At 46.7% G+C, this 21810-nt stretch overlaps 1 protein-coding gene across 1 annotated transcript in view; it reads left to right on the forward strand.

Annotated features, from left to right (window-relative positions):
- LOC106592167 (polycystin-1) overlaps window positions 1-21810 on the forward strand; it is a 118047-nt gene that overhangs the window by 27581 nt on the left and 68656 nt on the right. Inside the window, exons 15-19 of the mRNA XM_082966895.1 lie at window positions 1283-1435; window positions 9412-9552; window positions 13377-13671; window positions 15501-15717; window positions 15980-16139. Of these exons, the coding sequence (XP_082823021.1) occupies window positions 1283-1435; window positions 9412-9552; window positions 13377-13671; window positions 15501-15717; window positions 15980-16139 (966 nt within the window). The remainder of the gene's footprint in view (window positions 1-1282; window positions 1436-9411; window positions 9553-13376; window positions 13672-15500; window positions 15718-15979; window positions 16140-21810) is intronic.

Genomic DNA, 21810 nt, shown 5'->3' on the forward strand with positions numbered 1-21810 from the left:
CCCTAACAGTGAAAAGAAGAAAGTCAGTGGTGCCCAAACAGTGAAGTGACTGGAAAATAGTATGACACCTTCAGCTGTTTTCTAGAATGTTCTCCTCTTCTCCTCATGCTTACAGAAGGCTTTTACATTCCACTGCCGTCTTCCTTTTTCCTCTGCGTTAAAAGAGGGAGTCCTCTCTCTCTCTCCTCTCTCTCTCCTTTCTCTCCCTCTCTGGGACCTTGCGTAGGATTATGGGTAGTCCGTATGGGCCTCTTTGAGACAAAACAGACTTGGAACGTCCAATTAAACCGCTTTCCCCTTGAATCTGTTCTTTTCAAAGTGCTTTTTACTGAGAATTCAGTGGGTTTGTAATATTTTTAGTCTGTAATGTTACATGGTTGACATCTGGTAATTGGTTTTAGTAAGCACAGGCTTGGCTGCTCTGAAGACAACTTGGGTTTAATGGTGTGTGTCTGCCTGGCAAGAACACAACTATACCGGACCTGTTAGCATGTGTAGCAGGAAATTGTCTGCGAAGAGAGAGTGTTCTGAGAGTGTTCTGGGAAAGTGTGTGTGTGTGTGTGTGTTGTGTGTGTGTGTGTGTGTGTCGGGGGGGTGTGTGTGTGTGTGTGTGTGTGTGTGTGTGTGTGTGTGTGTGTGTGTGTGTGTGTGTGTGTGTGTGACGTGAGAGGGAGATAAAGGCGTCTGCCAGGTTATGTAACTATGAAGAGATGAAACTCAACATTCCACAGCCTGTTCCCCTCCCAGTTTGATCACCACACACACACACACACACACACACACACACACACACACACACACACACACAGAGCTGTAGAGCAGGGGCACCCAGCTAGCTAGGGGTGTGTGTGTGAAATAAGGAGGAACATGGAGAGAAAACTAATGACAAGGGAAAGAAGGGTGGAGGAAGAGGAGAACAAGATGAGGTTGAGGGAAGTTGAAAATTAGAAAATCTTGTTGGCAAATTGAGAGAGAACATGAGGGGAGGGGGAGGGAGAGAGAGGAAGAGATGGAGAGGGGGAGGGAGGAGAGAGGGAGAGGGAGGAGAAAGGGCGAGAGAGGGAAAGGGGGAGGGAGGAGAGAGGGTGAGAGAGGGAGATAATAAGTGGTCCAAACTGCACCACTAACAGAGACTGAAGAGGAGAGTCATGTCCTTGAACCAACATTCCCTCACCTTGGAAACCTTGGAACCAATAATAATGTTGGATGAACGTCAGACACACACAATCATTTATAAATCATTTAATCATAGTTGTCTCTCTCCCTCCCTCCCTCCTCCCAGGGGCCATTGTACTGTTCCAGTCTGAACTTTGGTCTGGGGTCCAGTGGTCCTGTCCTGGGTATCCCTGGCTCTGAGCTCCAGGCAGATGTAGAGTACACCTTCAGACTGACGGTTCGCAAGGAGGGAATAGCCCCAGAGTCTACTACACAGACCGTGAGTACACACGCACACACAGACAGACCGTGAGTACACACACATACACAGACCGTGATACACACGCACACACAGACAGACCGTGAGTACACACACACACACACACACACACACAGACCCTGAGTACACACACATACACAGACCGTGAGTACACACACACACATACACAGACCGTGAGTACACACGTACACACAGACAGACCGTGAGTACACACGCACACACAGACAGACCGTGAGTACACACACATACACAGACCGTGATACACACGCACACACAGACAGACCGTGAGTACACACACACACACACACACACACAGACCCTGAGTACACACACATACACAGACCGTGAGTACACACACACACATACACAGACCGTGAGTACACACGTACACACAGACAGACCGTGAGTACACACGCACACACAGACAGACCGTGAGTACACACACACATAGACAGACCGTGAGTACACACACACACAGACAGACCATGAGTACACACGCACACACAGACACACAGACCGTGAGTACACACGCACACATACACAGACCGTGAGTACACACGCACACACAGACACACAGACCGTGAGTACACACACAGACAGACCGTGAGTACACACACACACACAGACACACCCACACACACACACACACAGACAGACCGTGAGTCACACACGCGACACACCAGCCACACACAGACGCCGTGAGTACACACACACAGACAGACCGTGAGTAGACACACACACAGACAGACCGTGAGTACACACACACACACACACACACACAGCCAGACCGTGAGTACACACACACACACACACAGACAGCACATGAGTACACACAAAGACAGACCGTGAGTACACACACAGACAGACCGTGAGTACACACAGACAGACAGCCCGTGAGTACACACACACACACACACACACAGACAGACCCTGAGTACACACACACACAGACAGCACGTGAGTACACATACAGACAGTGAATAGACACACACACACAGACCGTGAGTACACACAGACAGACAGACCATGAGTACACACACACACACACACACAATGACCTTGAGTACACACACACACCACACACACACACACACACACAGACCCTGAGAACACACACACACACAGACAGACCGTGAGTACAAACACACACAGACAGAAAGACTGTGAGTACACACACACACAGTGACAGACCCTGAGTACACACACACACACACACACACACACATGCAGACCGTGAGTACACATACACACACACACACACACACACATATACAGACCGTGGGTACACACGCACACACAGACAGACCGTGAGTACACACACACACACACACACGCAGACCGTGAGTACACACACACAAACACATACCTTAGTACACACACATACACAGACCGTGAGTACACACGCACACACAGACAGACCGTGAGTACACACACACACAGACAGACCCTGAGTACACACACACACACAGACTGTGAGTACACACACACAGACAGACCATGAGTACACATGCACACACAGAAACACAGACCGTGAGTACACACGCACACATAAACAGACCGTGAGTACACACACACATACAGACCGTGAGTACACACACACACACATACACAGACCGTGAGTACACACGCACACACAGACAGACCGTGAGTACACACACACACAGACTGTGAGTACACACGCACACACACACAGACCGTGAGTACACACACACAGAAACACATACTGTTAGTACACAAACATACACAGACTGTGAGTACACACGCACACACAGACAGACCGTGAGTACACACACACACAGACAGACCCTGAGTACACACACAGACTGTGAGTACACACACACAGACAGACCGTGAGTACACACACACAGACAGACTGTGAGTACACACACACACACAGACCATGAGTATACACACACACACACACACACACACACACACACACACAGACCGTGAGTACACACACACAGACAGACCCTGAGTACACACACAGACTGTGAGTACACACACACAGACAGACCGTGAGTACACACACACAGACAGACTGTGAGTACACACACACACACAGACCATGAGTATACACACACACACACACACACACACACACACACACACAGACCGTGAGTACACACACACAGACAGACCCTGAGTACACACACACACACAGACAGACCGTGAGTACACACGCACACACAGACACACAGACCGTGAGTACACACACAGACAGACCGTGAGTCACACACACACACACACACACACACCACACACACACACACACACACACACACACAAACACACACACACAGACAGACAGACCGTGAGTACACACACACAGACAGACCCTGAGTACACACACACAGACAGACTGTGAGTAGACACACACACAGACAGACCGTGAGTACACACACACACACACACACACACAGCCAGACACTGAGTACACACACACACACACACAGACAGCACATGAGTACACACAAAGACAGACCGTGAGTACACACACAGACAGACCGTGAGTACACACAGACAGACAGCCCGTGAGTACACACACACACACACACACACAGACAGACCGTGAGTACACAGACAGACTGTGAGTACACACACACACAGACAGACCGTGAGTACACACACACAGACAGACTATGAGTACACACACACACAGACAGACCCTGAGTACACACACACAGACAGACCGTGAGTAGACACACACACACAGACCGTGAGTACACACACACACACACACACACACGACCACTGAGTACACACACACACACACACACACACACACACACACACAGACCTGAGTCACACACACACACACACACACACACACACACACACACACACACACAGACAGACCGTGAGTACACACACATACACAGACCGTGAGTACACACGCACACACAGACAGACCGTGAGTACACACACACACACACATCACACACACGACCGCGAGTACACACCGCACACACACACACACACACACACACACACACACACACACACACACACACACGAGACCGTGAATAGACACCCACACACACACACACACACAGACCCTAAGTACACACACATACACAGACCGTGAGTACACACATACACACAGACAGACTGTGATTACACACGCACACACACAGACCGTGAGTACACACGCACACTACACAGACCGTGAGTACACACGCACACACACAGACCGTGAGTACACACACACAGACAGACCATGAGTACACACGCACACAGATACACAGACCTTGAGTACACACTCACACATACACAGACCGTGAGTACACATGCACACACACAGACTGTGAGTACACACACACACACACACACACAGACAGACCATGAGTACACACGCACACAGACGCACAGACAGACGTGAGTACACACACACACACAGACCGTGAGTACACACACACACACAGACAGACCGTGAGTACACACACACAGACAGACAGACTGTGAGTACACACACACACACACAGACCGGAGTACACACACACACACAGACAGACCGTGAGTACACACACACAGACAGACAGACTGTGAGTACACACACAGACAGACAGACTGTGAGTACACACACACACACACACACACTCAGACCGCGAGTACACACGCACACACACACACAGAGACCGTGAGTACACACCCACACACACACACACACACACACACACACACACACACACACACACACGCACACACACACACACACACTAAGTACACACACATACACAGACCGTGAGTACATACATACATACACACAGACAGACTGTGATTACACACGCACACACACAGCCCGTGAGTACACACACACACACAGACAGACCGTGAGTACACACGCACACAGACACACAGACCGCTAGTACACACGCTCACATACACAGACCGTGAGTACACATGCACACACAGACAGACCGTGAGTACACACACACACACAGACAGACCATGAGTACACACGCACACAGATACACAGACCGTGAGTACACACGCACACATACACAGACCGTGAGTACACATGCACACACACAGACTGTAAGTACACACACACACACACAGACAGACCATGAGTACACACGCACAAAGACACACAGACCGTGAGTACACACGCACACATACACAGACCATGAGTACACACGCACACACAGACACACAGACCGTGAGTACACACACAGACAGACCGTGAGTACACACACACACAGACAGACCGTGAGTACACACACAGACAGACAGACTGTGAGTACACACACACAGACAGACAGACTGTGAGTACACACACACACAAACAGACCGTGAGTACACACACACACACACACACACAGACAGACAGACCCTGAGTACACACACACACAGACAGCACGTGAGTACACACACAGACAGATCGTGAGTACACACACACAGACAGACAGACCCTGAGTACATACACACACACAGACAGACCTTGAGTACACACACAGACAGACAGACCGTGAGTACACACACAGACAGACCGTGAGTACACACACACAGACAGACCGTGAGTACACACACACACACACAAAGACCGTGAGTACACACACACACACACACACACAGACAGACCGTGAGTACACACACACACAGACAGACAGACTGTGAGTACACACACATAGACAGACCCTGAGTACACACACACACACAGACCGTGAGTACACACACACAGACAGACCGTGAGTACACACACACAGACAGACAGATGAAATGTTTACTATTCTATTCAGATCTCTGTTGTCTGCATCTCTACATTGTTCTTTGTAGTCCATTTGTTTAATTAGAATATGTAAATGTTTTGATTTGTTAGTGTTTTATGACTGGTATTGTTTATGCAGCAGATACATGTTCAGCCAACACAGACTTGATGAAAAGGTTGTTTCTTGTGTTCTGACTCCCATAGCTACCACATTAGCATATTACCCATCATCATTAGCAAGGCGGTCTGCTACGGAGCAGAGCTCCTTACAGGCTGTTTTTCAGTCGTGTTCTGTCTGAAAGAACACGATTAGACATGTGGTTGTAGCTCCACTCGCCCACTGCTACTAACCACTACCTGATACCTGACCAGGCTGTGTGGAACGGTCCCTAACCCACCGCTACTAACCACTACCTGATACCTGACCAGGCTGTGTGGAACGGTCCCTAACCCACTGCTACTAACCACTACCTGATACCTGACCAGGCTGTGTGGAACGGTCCCTAACCCACTGCTACTAACCACTACCTGATACCTGACCAGGCTGTGTGGAACGGTCCCTAACCCACCGCTACTAACCACTACCTGATACCTGACCAGGCTGTGTGGAACGGTCCCTAACCCACCGCTACTAACCACTACCTGATACCTGACCAGGCTGTGTGGAACGGTCCCTAACCCACTGCTACTAACTACTACCTGATACCTGACCAGGCTGTGTGGAACGGTCCCTAACCCACCGCTACTAACCACTACCTGATACCTGACCAGGCTGTGTGGAACGGTCCCTAACCCACTGCTACTAACCACTACCTGATACCTGACCAGGCTGTGTGGAACGGTCCCTAACCCACCGCTACTAACCACTACCTGATACCTGACCAGGCTGTGTGGAACGGTCCCTAACCCACCGCTACTAACCACTACCTGATACCTGACCAGGCTGTGTGGAACGGTCCCTAACCCACTGCTACTAACCACTACCTGATACCTGACCAGGCTGTGTGGAACGGTCCCTAACCCACCGCTACTAACCACTACCTGATACCTGACCAGGCTGTGTGGAACGGTCCCTAACCCGCCGCTACTAACCACTACCTGATACCTGACCAGGCTGTGTGGAACGGTCCCTAACCCACTGCTACTAACCACTACCTGATACCTGACCAGGCTGTGTGGAACGGTCCCTAACCCACCGCTACTAACCACTACCTGATACCTGACCAGGCTGTGTGGAACGGTCCCTAACCCACCGCTACTAACCACTACCTGATACCTGACCAGGCTGTGTGGAACGGTCCCTAACCCACCGCTACTAACCACTACCTGATACCTGACCAGGCTGTGTGGAACGGTCCCTAACCCACCGCTACTAACCACTACCTGATACCTGACCAGGCTGTGTGGAACGGTCCCTAACCCACTGCTACTAACTACTACCTGATACCTGACCAGGCTGTGTGGAACGGTCCCTAACCCACTGCTACTAACCACTACCTGATACCTGACCAGGCTGTGTGGAACGGTCCCTAACCCGCCGCTACTAACCACTACCTGATACCTGACCAGGCTGTGTGGAACGGTCCCTAACCCGCCGCTACTAACCACTACCTGATACCTGACCAGGCTGTGTGGAACGGTCCCTAACCCACCGCTACTAACCACTACCTGATACCTGACCAGGCTGTGTGGAACGGTCCCTAACCCACTGCTACTAACCACTACCTGATACCTGACCAGGCTGTGTGGAACGGTCCCTAACCCACTGAATTGGACATGTAAAATGGTTATGGGAAGGCTTAAGGTTCAGTTAGAGAGAAAGGGGGACACCTAGTCTGTTGTACAACTGAATGTATTCAACTGAAATGTGTCTTCCGCATTTAACCCAACCCCTCAGAATCAGAAAGGTGCGGAGGGCTGGTTAGGGTAAGGGTCGTGGGTTAAGGTTAGGTTTAGGGTAGGGACGTCCCAACAATCCCGGATAGCACTGACCTATCGCGCGATTGTAGTAAGTAGAGATTGTCTAGATCAAATCAACCTGATTCTAGCCTGGGTATCAGTCTGTTTTGTGCTAACGTTCCATGGCTCGCCTAGCATGCCCTGCCAAACATTGGCACACGACACGGATTACAAGGAGTGGAACGTTAGCACGAAACAGGTCTGTGGATTTCAGGCTAACTTGGATGTTCAAATGGAGAGTAAAGCAGGACAGAGTGGAGCCATGGAGAGGAAGGGAAAGGAGTGTATGTCTCGGTAGAATGAGACACACCCTTTGTCTCAGAGGAGTAATCATGATTATGGTCATTATTTGAATGAAAAGGTTACAGGGCACGGGGACTTGCTCTGGAATATGTTTTGGGAGAGTTAACTGTCATTTGCTAGTCTGTAAACCAACCTACTGGCATGCTAGTCTCTCTCTCAACCCCTTCCTCTCTCTCCCCCTCTCTCTCTCTCAACCCCCCTCCTCCTTTACTCCCCTCACCCCCACCCACTTTCCCTCCCCCTCTTTCTTTCTTTCTCTGTCAGTCTTGTTCCCTGAAATACAGATAATGAGCTTCCAGTAAATGTTGAAGTTCTCGTTCTCCTTCTCTCTCTCTCTCTCTCTCTCTCTCTCTCTCTCTCTCTCTCTCTCTCTCTCTCTCTCTCTCTCACTCTCTCACTCTCTCACTCTCTCACTCTCTCTCTCCTCCCTCCCTACACTACTGTTATGTTAGATGGAAGGTAGAGTAGAGTGCTGCTGTGTGAAGGGGTCATGTGAAGTGCATTCAGTGATTTAGGTGAAATAAGTGGACTGATGATGAAGCAATCTTCTCTTCTCTCAGAGTGGTCGTATCTCCATGGTGGAACAGTGTGTGTAATAGTGTGTTTCTCCCAGGTGATGGTCCAGAGTGGTCGTATCTCCATGGTGGAACAGTGTGTGTAATAGTGTGTTTCTCCCAGGTGATGGTCCAGAGTGGTCGTATCTCCATGGTGGAACAGTGTGTGTAATAGTGTGTTTCTCCCAGGTGATGGTCCAGAGTGGTCGTATCTCCATGGTGGAACAGTGTGTGTAATAGTGTGTTTCTCCCAGGTGATGGTCCAGAGTGGTCGTATCTCCATGGTGGAACAGTGTGTGTAATAGTGTGTTTCTCCCAGGTGATGGTCCAGAGTGGTCGTATCTCCATGGTGGAACAGTGTGTGTAATAGTGTGTTTCTCCCAGGTGATGGTCCAGAGTGGTCGTATCTCCATGGTGGAACAGTGTGTGTAATAGTGTGTTTCTCCCAGGTGATGGTCCAGAGTGGTCGTATCCCCATGGTCTATCTGGAGTGTGTGTCTTGTAAGGCCCGGTCCATCTTCGAGGTCAGTCAGAACTCCTATGTCTACCTGGCTGGAACCTGCACCAACTGTCACCACTTCCACCGCGGGGTAAGACTTGAAAGTGTGTGTGTGTGTCACCTCTGGCCCTATGCCTTTGAATTACTTAGCCACTCTGAGTCTACCAGTGTCCCCCTGTCTCAGTAAGATGAGGTCAGTGTCCCCTTGTCTCAGTAAGATGAGGTCAGTGATCCCCTGTCTCAGTAAGATGAGGTCAGTGATCCCCTGTCTCACTAAGATGAGGTCAGTGTCCCCCTGTCTCAGTAAAATGAGGTCAGTGTCCCCCTGTCTCACTAAGATGAGGTCAGTGTCCCCCTGTCTCAGTAAAATGAGGTCAGTGATCCCCTGTATCAGTAAGATGAGGTCAGTGATCCCCTGTCTCAGTAAGATGAGGTCAGTGTCCCCCTGTCTCAGTAAGATGAGGTCAGTGTCCCCTTGTCTCAGTAAGATGAGGTCAGTGATCCCCTGTCTCAGTAAGATGAGGTCAGTGTCCCCCTGTCTCACTAAGATGAGGTCAGTGTCCCCCTGTCTCAGTAAAATGAGGTCAGTGTCCCCCTGTCTCAGTAAGATGAGGTCAGTGTCCCCCTGTCTCACTAAGATGAGATCAGTGTCCCCCTGTCTCAGTAAAATGAGGTCAGTGATCCCCTGTCTCAGTAAGATGAGGTCAGTGTCCCCCTGTCTCACTAAGATGAGATCAGTGTCCCCCTGTCTCAGTAAAATGAGGTCAGTGATCCCCTGTATCAGTAAGATGAGGTCAGTGATCCCCTGTCTCAGTAAGATGAGGTCAGTGTCCCCCTGTCTCAGTAAGATGAGGTCAGTGTCCCCCTGTCTCAGTAAGATGAGGTCAGTGATCCCCTGTCTCAGTAAGATGAGGTCATCGTACCACAGCTCTACATTTCCACATCCTCTAATTTTTATCCCCTCTCTCTCTCTTCCCAATTTTCTCTCGCTCTCTTCCTCATTTTCTCTCTCTCTCTCTCCCCCATTTTCTCTCGCGCTCTTGCTCGCTCTCTCTCACACTCTGTCTTTTTCTTCCCCAGTCTCTCTCTCTTCCCCAGTCTCTCTGTCTTCCCCAGTCTCTCTGTCTTCCCCAGTCTCTCTGTCTTCCCCAGTCTCTCTGTCTTCCCCAGTCTCTCTGTCTTCCCCAGTCTCTCTGTCTTCCCCAGTCTCTCTGTCTTCCCCAGTCTCTCTCTCTTCCCCAGTCTCTCTGTCTTCCCCAGTCTCTCTGTCTTCCCCAGTCTCTCTGTCTTCCCCAGTCTCTCTGTCTTCCCCAGTCTCTCTGTCTTCCCCAGTCTCTCTCTTTCTCTCTTCCCCAGTCTCTCTCTGGGTTATATCATCGGTAGAGAATGAGAGAATGGGAGTTAAAGATCGCATCCCAAAGGGCATCCTATTCCCTATGTAGTGCATTACTTTAGACCAGAGCCCCATGGTAAAATAGTGCACTACTTTAGACCAGAGCCCTATGGTAAAATAGTGCCCTGGTCAAAAGTAGTGTACTACATAGGGAATAGGATGCCATTTGGGACGCGTCTGAAATTGAAGGTGGTGAGTGGTTAGATTGAGTTAAACCTCAGACACACACACACACACACACACACACACACACACACACACACACACACACACACACACACACACACACACACACACACACACACACACACACACGCCAGCGGCCGCTGCCTCTCTAGCCCTTTACAACTGGGATTTGAAGTCCATTAGCTGCTATTAGACTGGCTGACATTAGGACCATTTAAAAGTTGAAACGGTAACTACTGACCCCTCCAACTCTATTTGGCATCTGCTCTGTCCTGTTTAAAGGGGCAATCTACGGTTCAATAAAAAACAACACCCCCGCCACTATTTTAGTAAAGAGCTGAGGGACGAGGCTGGAGAAACGTAACCACTCTCAAATTCATAGACAGAACTATGGACGACTGACCATCCATGATATTACAGTGGAACCATGTTTTAAGGCTTTACACTGTTTGTTTAAAATGACATTTACTGACATTGGAGTCAAAAAAAGCTTCTATTTTGGGTTCTGGTGGGGTACGTCAGTTGGACTAAGCTCATGAGGCATTTAAACTCAGCAAAAAAAGAAACGTCGCCTTTTCAGGCCCGCCAAGAAACAAAATCCAAATAGCTTCACAGATCTTCATTGTAAAGGATTTAAACACTGTTTCCCATGCTTGTTCAATGAACCAAAAACAATTAATGAACATGCACCTGTGGAACGGTCGTTAAGACACTAACAGCTTACAGACGGTGTGCAGTTTAGGTCACAGTTATGAAAACTAAAGAGGACTTTCTACTGACTCTGAAAAACACCAAAAGAAAGATGCCCAGGGTCCCTGCTCATCTGCGTGAACGTGCCTTAGGCATGCTGCAAGGAGGCATGAGGACTGTAGATGTGGCCAGGAAAATAAATTGCAATGTCCGTATTGTGAGACGCCTAAGACAGTGCTACAGGGAGACAGGACGGACAGCTGATCGCCCTCGCAGTGGCAGACCACATGTAACAACACCTGCACAGGATGGGTACATCCGAACATCACACCTGCGGGACAGGTACAGGATGGCAACAACAACTGCCCGAGTTACACCAGGAACGCACAATCCCTCCATCAGTGCTCAGACTGTCCACAATAGGCTGAGAGAGGCTGGACTGAGGGTCCTCACCAGACATCACCGGCAACAATGTCGCCTATGGGTACAAACCCACTGTCGCTGGACCAGACAGGACTGGCAAAAAGTGCTCTCACTGACGAGTCGCGGTTTTGTCTCACCAGGGGTTATGGTCAGATTCTTGTTTATCGTCGAAGGAATGAGCGTTACACCGAGGCCTGTACTCTGGAGCAGGATCGATTTGGAGGTGGAGGGTCCGTCATGGTCTGCGGCAGTGTGTCACAGCATCATCGGACTGAGCTTATTGTCATTGCAGGCAGTCTCAACGCTGTGCGTTACAGGGAAGACATCCTCCTCCCTCATGTGGTACCTTCCTGCAGGCTCATCCTGACATGACCCTCCAGCATGACAATGCCACCAGCCATACTGCTCGTTCTGTGCATGATTTCCTGCAAGACAGGAATATCAGTGTTCTGCAGTGGCGAGCGAAGAGCCAGGATCTCAATCCCATTGAGCACGTCTGGGACCTGTTGGATTGGAGGGTGAGGGCTAGGGCCATTCCCCCCCAGAAATGTCCGGGAACTTGCAGGTGCCTTGGTGGAAGAGTGGGGTAACATCTCACAGCAAGAACTGGCAAATCTGGTGCAGTCCATGAGGAGGAGATGCACTGCAGTACTTAATGCAGCTGGTGGCCACACCAGATACTGACTGTTACTTGTGATTTTGACCCCCCTTTGTTCAGGGACACATTATTCCATTTCTGTTAGTCATATGTCTGTGGAACTTGTTCAGTTTATGTCTCAGTTGTTGAATCTTATGCTCATACAAATATTTACACATGTTAATTTTGCAGAAAAGTTTATAAGATATATTTTTCAAGAATCAATGAGTACATATCATTCATTTAAATGTCAGATTGGAGTTGTAATATAATTACTGTTAAACATCTCAACATGTTCTGTATGACCTGACCTCTCCTCTCTGACAACAGTTTAGACTGGAACTATCAACAGTAAAATACCTTTCACTTCTCTCTTTCTATCTGTCTCCCTCTCTCTTTCTCTCTCTCTCTCTCCCTCTCCCTCCCTCCTCTCCTAGCGTCTTCGTAAGGAGACCCTGGTCCTGGACTCCAGCAGACATTAATTCTCCCTCTCCTCCCCCGTAGCGTTGGACAGCAGTCACCCATCGTAAGGAGACCCTGGTCCTGGACTCCAGCAGACATTAATTCTCCCTCTCCTCCCCCGTAGCGTTGGACAGCAGTCACCCATCGTAAGGAGACCCTGGTCCTGGACTCCAGCAGCACAACAACCGGATGTGACGGTATGAACCTGGTTCTCCGCCAGGGCATCCTGCGAGACGGAGACTCCTACGTCTTCACCCTCCACGTAACCGACGGCAACATGGACCGCGAGGGCGTGGCGTCCATCACGCTACAGCCCAACATGCCCCCGGAGGGCGGGCAATGTGACCTCCGAACGGGGGGAGGAGGAGAGGGGGGACCGATCAGAACACTGGTGGACAGGGTGCATTTCAACTGTTCAGGTAGACACACTCTACTCTATTCTACTATACTCTACTATATTCTACTCTACTATATTCTACTATTATCTACTCTGTTCTACTATACTCTACTCTATTATCCTATACTCTGTACTCTACTTTATTCTACTATATTCTATTCTACTCTATTCTCCTATACTCCGTACTCTACTCTATTCTCCTATACTCAATTCTACTATACTCTATTCTACTCTATTCTACTCTACTATATTCTACTATACTCTACTATATTCTACTCTAATATATTCTACTATAATCTACTCTATTCTACTATACTCTACTCTATTCTCCTATACTCTGCTCTACTCTATTATACTATACTATACTCTATTCCACTATACTCTACTCTCCTATACTATACTCTATTCTACTATACTCTACTCTATTCTCCTATTCTCTTTTTTCCTCTACTCTATTCTACTATACTCTATTCTACTATACTATACTCTATTCTCCTATACGCTATTCTCCTATACTCTACTATATTATCTTATACTCTATTCTCCTATACTCTACTCTATTCTCCTATACTCTATTCTCCTATACTCTTGTAAATTATCCTATATTCTCTTATACTCTATTCTTTTCTCCTATACTCTACTCTTTTCTACTATACTCTATTCTACTATACACTATTCTACTATATTCTACTATACTCTATTCTCCTATACTCTACTCTATTCTACTATACTCTATTCTACTATACTCTTCTTTATTATCCTATATTCTACTATACTCTACTCTATTCTCATATACTCTATTCTACTATACTCTTCTTTATTCTCCTATATTCTACTATACTCTACTCTATTCTCCTATATTCTACTCCATTCTCCTATACTGTATTCTACTATACTCTTCTTTATTCACCTATATTCTACTATACTCTACTTTATTCTCCTATACTCTACTCTATTCTACTCTATTCTACTATACTATACTCTATTCTCCTATACTCTACTCATTTTTACTATACTGTACTCTACTCTATTCCACTATACTCTACTCTATTCTCCTATACTTTATTCTACTATACTCTTCTCTATTCTCCTATATTCTACTATACTCTACTCTATTCTTCTATACTCAACTCCGTTCTACTATACTATACTCTATTCTTCTCTGTTCTACTATACTCTACTGTATTCTATTCTACTATACTCTACTCTATTCTACTATACTCTACTCTATTCTACTATACTTTATTCTCCAATACTCTATTCTACTATACTTTATTCTACTATACTATATTCTACTCTATTCTACTCTGCTCTTTTCTACTGTACTCTATTTTACTCTACTCTATTCTACTATACTCTACTCTATTCTACTATTCTCTACTTCTTTTTATTATACTGTACTGTACTCTACTATAGTCTACTCTATTCTCCTATACTCTATTCTCCTATATTCTACTATACTCTGCTCTATTCTCCAATACTCTACTCTATTCTACTATACTCTATTCTACTATACTGTATTCCATTATATTCTATTCTACTCTATTCTACTCTACTCTTTTCTACTGTACTCTATTCTGTTATATTCTACTTTACTCTTTTCTACTGTACTCTATTCTGTTATATTCTACTTTACTCTTTTCTACTGTACTCTATTCTGTTATATTCTACTTTACTCTTTTCTACTGTACTCTATTCTGTTATATTCTACTCTACTCTTTTCTACTGTACTCTATTCTGTTCTACTCTATTCTACTCTACTCGACATCTTTCTCTCCTCCCTCCTCTCTCGTCTCTCCTCCCGAAGTCTTGAGTGTGTCAGACACTGTGACTCTCCTCTCCCTCCTCTAGGTTACAGTGACCTGGGCGTATCAGAGACCCCTCTCCTGTATAGCCTGTTGGTGACTCGCTGCAGTGACATGCACTGTGAGGAGTTCTGTGTGTATAAAGGGACCAGTCCAGAGCACTCTGCCTTCCTGCCCCCTGGGTTCAGATCAGGTCGATACAGGGTGTCAGCATCCATTACTGTAGAAGACCACCAGGGGGCAGCTAGCATCGCTCTCAACAAGTAAGGGCCATTAAGACACATTGGGCACACACTGTGAAGATTAATTTCTGCATGTGTGTGGGTTCTTATCATGTGTGTTTGTCTGTGTGTGTGTGTGTGTGTGTGTGTGTGTGTGTGTGTGTGTGTGTGTGTGTGTGTGTGTGTGTGTGTGTGTGTGTGTGTGTGTGTGTGTGTGTGTGTGTGTGTGTGTTATCTCACAATGTGTGTGTGTGTGTGTGTGTGTGTGTGTGTGTGTGTGTGTTGTTATTGTGTCTGTCCCTAGCTCTGTGGAGGTGGTTCTTCCAGACAGTCCTCCAGGCTACAGCAGCCTGCCCCACTGGCTCAGTGAGCTGACCTCCACCACACTCAGACAGCTACTGAAACAGGGAGACTCACAGAGGGTCAGAGAGTTGTCCCTGGTCCTGATCACTGTTCTCAATGAGGTAGGATACACTCCTATCTATCTATCTATCTATCTATCTATCTATCTATCTATCTATCTATCTATCTATCTATCTATCTATCTATCTATCTATCTATCTATCTATCTATCTATCTATCTATCTATCTATCTATCTATCTATCTATCTATCTATCTATCTATCTATCTATCTATCTATCTATCTATCTATCTATCTATCTATCTATCTATCTATCTATCTATCTATCTATCTACAGTGAGGGAAAAGAGTATTTGATCCCCTGCTGATTTTGTACGTTTGCCCACTTACAAAGAAATTATCAGTCTATCAGTTTAATAGTAGGTTTATTTGAACAGTGAGAGACAGAATAACAACAACAAATTGTCAAAAATGTTTTAAAATGATTTGCATTTTAATGAGGGAAATAAGTATTTAACCCCCTCTCAATCAGAAAGATTTCTGGCTACCAGGTGTGTCTGTCTATCTCTCTCTCCCCCTATATGTATATCTCTCTCACTCCCTCTATATGTCTATCTCTCTCTCCCCCTATATGTCTGTCTCTCTCCCCCTATATGTCTATTTATGTCACTCCCCCTAAATATCTCTCTCTCTCTCTCCCCCTATATGTCTATCTCTCTCTCTCTCTCTCTCTCTCTCCCAATATGTCTATCAATCTCTCTCCCCTTATATGTCTGTCTATCTCTCTCTCTCCCCCATATATCTATCTATCTCTCTCCCCCTATGTCTATCTATCTCTCTCCCCCTATATGTCTATCTATCTCTCTCCCCCTAAATATCTCTCTCTCTCTCTCCCCCTATATGTCTATCTCTCTCTCTCTCTCTCTCTCTCTCTCTCCCAATATGTCTATCAATCTCTCTCCCCCTATATGTCTGTCTATCTATCTCTCTCCCCCTATATGTCTATCTATCTCTCTCCCCCTATATGTCTATCTATCTCTCTCCCCCTAAATATCTCTCTCTCTCTCTCCCCCTATATGTCTATCTCTCTCTCTCTCTCTCCTCTCTCTCTCTCTCTCTCTCTCCCAATATGTCTATCAATCTCTCTCCCCCTATATGTCTGTCTATCTATCTCTCTCCCCCTATATGTCTATCTATCTCTCTCCCCCTATATGTCTATCTATCTCTCTCCCCCTATATGTCTGTCTATCTCTCTCTCCCACTATATGTCTGTCTATCTCTCTCTCTCCCCCTATATGTCTGTCTATCTCTCTCTCTCCCCCTATATGTCTGTCTATCTCTCTCTCCCACTATATGTCTGTCTATCTCTCTCTCTCCCCCTATATGTCTGTCTATCTCTCTCTCTCCCACTATATGTCTATCTATCTCTCTCTCCCCCTATATGTCTATCTATCTCTCTCCCACTATATGTCTGTCTATCTCTCTCTCCCACTATATGTCTGTCTATCTCTCTCTCTCCCCCTATATGTCTGTCTATCTCTCTCTCTCCCCCTATATGTCTGTCTATCTCTCTCTCTCCCCCTATATGTCTGTCTATCTCTCTCTCTCTCCCCCTATATGTCTGTCTATCTCTCCCTCTTCCCCTATATGTCTGTCTATCTCTCTCTCTCTCCCCCTATATGTCTATCTATCTATCTCTCTCCCCCTATATGTCTGTCTATCTATCTCTCCCCCTATATGTCTGTCTATCGCTCTCTCTCCCCCTATATGTCTGTCTATCTCTCTCTCTCTCCCCCTATATGTCTGTCTATCTCTCCCTCTTCCCCTATATGTCTGTCTATCTCTCTCTCTCTCCCCCTATATGTCTGTCTATCTCTCCCTCTTCCCCTATATGTCTGTCTATCTCTCTCTCTCTCCCCCTATATGTCTATCTATCTATCTCTCTCCCCCTATATGTCTGTCTATCTATCTCTCCCCCTATATGTCTGTCTATCTCTCTCTCCCCCTATATGTCTATCTATCTCACTCCCCCTATATGTCTATCTCTCACTCCCTTTATATGTCTATCTCTCTCTCTCCCCCTATATGTCTATTTATCTCACTCCCCTATATGTATATCTCTCTCTCCCCCTATATGTCTATTTATCTCTCTCCCCCTATATGTCTATCTCTCTCTCTCCCCCTATATGTCTATTTATCTCACTCCCCCTAAATATCTCTCTCTCTCTCCCCTATATGTCTATCTATCTCACTCCCCCTATATGTCTATCTCTCTCTCTCTCCCCCTATATGTCTATCAATCTCTCTCCCCCTATATGTCTGTCTATCTCTCTCTCTCCCCCATATATCTATCTATCTCTCTCCCCCTATATGTCTATCTATCTCTCTCCCACTATATGTCTGTCTATCTCTCTCTCCCACTATATGTCTGTCTCTCTCTCTCCCCCTATATGTCTGTCTATCTCTCTCTCTCCCACTATATGTCTGTCTATCTATCTCTCTCCCACTATATGTCTGTCTATCTCTCCCTCTCCCACTATATGTCTGTCTGTCTATCTCTCCCTCTCCCACTATATGTCTGTCTCTCTCTCTCTCTCCCCCTATATGTCTGTCTATCTCTCTCTCTCCCCCTATATGTCTGTCTATCTCTCCCTCTTCCCCTATATGTCTGTCTATCTCTCTCTCTCTCCCCCTATATGTCTGTCTATCTCTCCCTCTTCCCCTATATGTCTGTCTATCTCTCTCTCTCTCCCCCTATATGTCTGTCTATCGCTCTCTCTCCCCCTATATGTCTGTCTATCTCTCTCTCTCCCCTATATGTCTATCTATCTATCTCTCTCCCCCTATATGTCTGTCTATCGCTCTCTCTCCCCCTATATGTCTGTCTATCTCTCCCTCTTCCCCTATATGTCTGTCTATCTCTCTCTCTCTCCCCCTATATGTCTGTCTATCGCTCTCTCTCCCCCTATATGTCTGTCTATCTCTCTCTCTCCCCTATATGTCTATCTATCTATCTCTCTCCCCCTATATGTCTGTCTATCGCTCTCTCCCCCTGTATGTCTGTCTATCTCTCTCTCCCCCTATATGTCTATCTCTCACTCCCTCTATATGTCTATCTCTCTCTCCCCCTATATGTCTGTCTCTCTCTCCCCTAAATGTCTGTCTATCTCACTCCCCCTATATGTCTATCTCTCTCTCCTCCTATATGTCTATCTCTCACTCCCCCTATATGTCTATCTCTCTCTCTCCGCCTATATGTCTATCTCTCTCTCTCCCCCTATATGTCTAATATCTCTTTCTCCCCCTATATGTCTATTTATCTCACTCCCCTATATGTATATCTCTCTCTCTCCCACTATATGTCTATCTCTCTCTCTCCCCCTATATGTCTATATCTCTCTCTCCCCCTATATGTCTATTTATCTCACTCCCCCTAAATATCTCTCTCTCTCTCTCGCTCCCCCTATATGTCTATCTATCTCACTCCCCCTATATGTCTATCTATCTCACTCCCCCTATATGTCTATCTATCTCACTCCCCCTATATGTCTATCTCTCTCTCTCTCCCCCTATATGTCTATCAATCTCTCTCCCCCTATATGTCTGTCTATCTCTCTCTCTCCCCCATATATCTATCTATCTCTCTCCCCCTATATGTCTATCTATCTCTCTCCCACTATATGTCTGTCTATCTCTCTCTCCCACTATATGTCTGTCTCTCTCTCTCCCCCTATATGTCTGTCTATCTCTCCCTCTCCCACTATATGTCTGTCTATCTCTCTCTCCCACTATATGTCTGTCTCTCTCTCTCCCCCTATATGTCTGTCTATCTCTCCCTCTCCCACTATATGTCTGTCTCTCTCTCTCTCTCCCCCTATATGTCTGTCTATCTCTCTCTCTCCCCCTATATGTCTGTCTATCTCTCCCTCTTCCCCTATATGTCTGTCTATCTCTCTCTCTCTCCCCCTATATGTCTGTCTATCTCTCCCTCTTCCCCTATATGTCTGTCTATCTCTCTCTCTCTCCCCTATATGTCTGTCTATCGCTCTCTCTCCCCCTATATGTCTGTCTATCTCTCTCTCTCCCCCTATATGTCTATCTATCTATCTCTCTCCCCCTATATGTCTGTCTATCGCTCTCTCTCCCCCTATATGTCTGTCTATCTCTCCCTCTTCCCCTATATGTCTGTCTATCGCTCTCTCCCCCTGTATGTCTGTCTATCTCTCTCTCCCCCTATATGTCTATCTCTCACTCCCTCTATATGTCTATCTCTCTCTCCCCCTATATGTCTGTCTCTCTCTCCCCTAAATGTCTGTCTATCTCACTCCCCCTATATGTCTATCTCTCTCTCCTCCTATATGTCTATCTCTCACTCCCCCTATATGTCTATCTCTCTCTCTCCGCCTATATGTCTATCTCTCTCTCTCCCCCTATATGTCTAATATCTCTTTCTCCCCCTATATGTCTATTTATCTCACTCCCCTATATGTATATCTCTCTCTCTCCCACTATATGTCTATCTCTCTCTCTCCCCCTATATGTCTATATCTCTCTCTCCCCCTATATGTCTATTTATCTCACTCCCCCTAAATATCTCTATCTCTCTCTCGCTCCCCCTATATGTCTATCTATCTCACTCCCCCTATATGTCTATCTATCTCACTCCCCCTATATGTCTATCAATCTCTCTCCCCCTATATGTCTGTCTATCTCTCTCTCTCCCCCTATATATCTCTCTCTCTCCCCCTATATGTCAATCTATCTCTCTCCCACTATATGTCTGTCTATCTCTCTCTCCCACTATATGTCTGTCTATCTCTCTCTCTCCCCCTATATGTCTGTCTATCTCTCTCTCTCCCCCTATATGTCTGTCTATCTCTCTCTCTCCCCCTATATGTCTGTCTATCTCTCTCTCTCCCCCTATATGTCTGTCTATCTCTCTCTCTCCCCCTATATGTCTGTCTATCTCTCTCTCTCTCCCCCTATATGTCTGTCTATCTCTCTCTCTCTCCCCCTATATGTCTATCTATCTATCTCTCTCCCCCTATATGTCTGTCTATCGCTCTCTCTCCCCCTATGTCTGTCTATCTCTCTCTCTCCCCCTATATGTCTATCTATCTATCTCTCTCCCCCTATATGTCTGTCTATCGCTCTCTCTCCCCCTATATGTCTGTCTATCTCTCTCTCTCCCCCTATATGTCTGTCTATCGCTCTCTCTCCCCCTATATGTCTGTCTATCTCTCTCTCTCCCCCTATATGTCTGTCTATCTATCTCTCTCCCCCAATATGTCTGTCTATCTCTCACTCCCTCTATATGTCTATCTCTCTCTCCCCCATATGTCTGTCTCTCTCTCCCCCTATATGTCTATCTCTCTCTCCTATATGTCTATCTCTCACTCCCCCTATATGTCTATCTCTCTCTCTCCCCCTATATGTCTATCACTTTCTCTCCCCCTATATGTCTATCTCTCTCTCCCCCTATATGTCTCACTCTCTCTCCCCCTATATGTCTATCTCTCTCTCTCCCCCTATATGTCTGTCTATCTCTCTCACTCCCCCTATATGTCTATCTCTCTCTCTCCCCCTATATGTCTGTCTATCTATCTCTCTTCCCCTATATGTCTATCTATCTCTCTCCCCCTATATGTCTATCTATCTCTCTCTCTCCCCCTATGTCTGTCTCTCTCTCTCCCCCTATATGTCTATCTATCTCTCTCTCTCCCCCTATATGTCTGTCTATCTCTCTCTCCCCCTATATGTCTATCTATCTCTC

This window comes from Salmo salar, chromosome 02 (genome assembly GCF_965601325.2).
Source record: "Salmo salar chromosome 02, fSalSal1, whole genome shotgun sequence".
Lineage (NCBI taxonomy): Eukaryota > Metazoa > Chordata > Actinopteri > Salmoniformes > Salmonidae > Salmo > Salmo salar.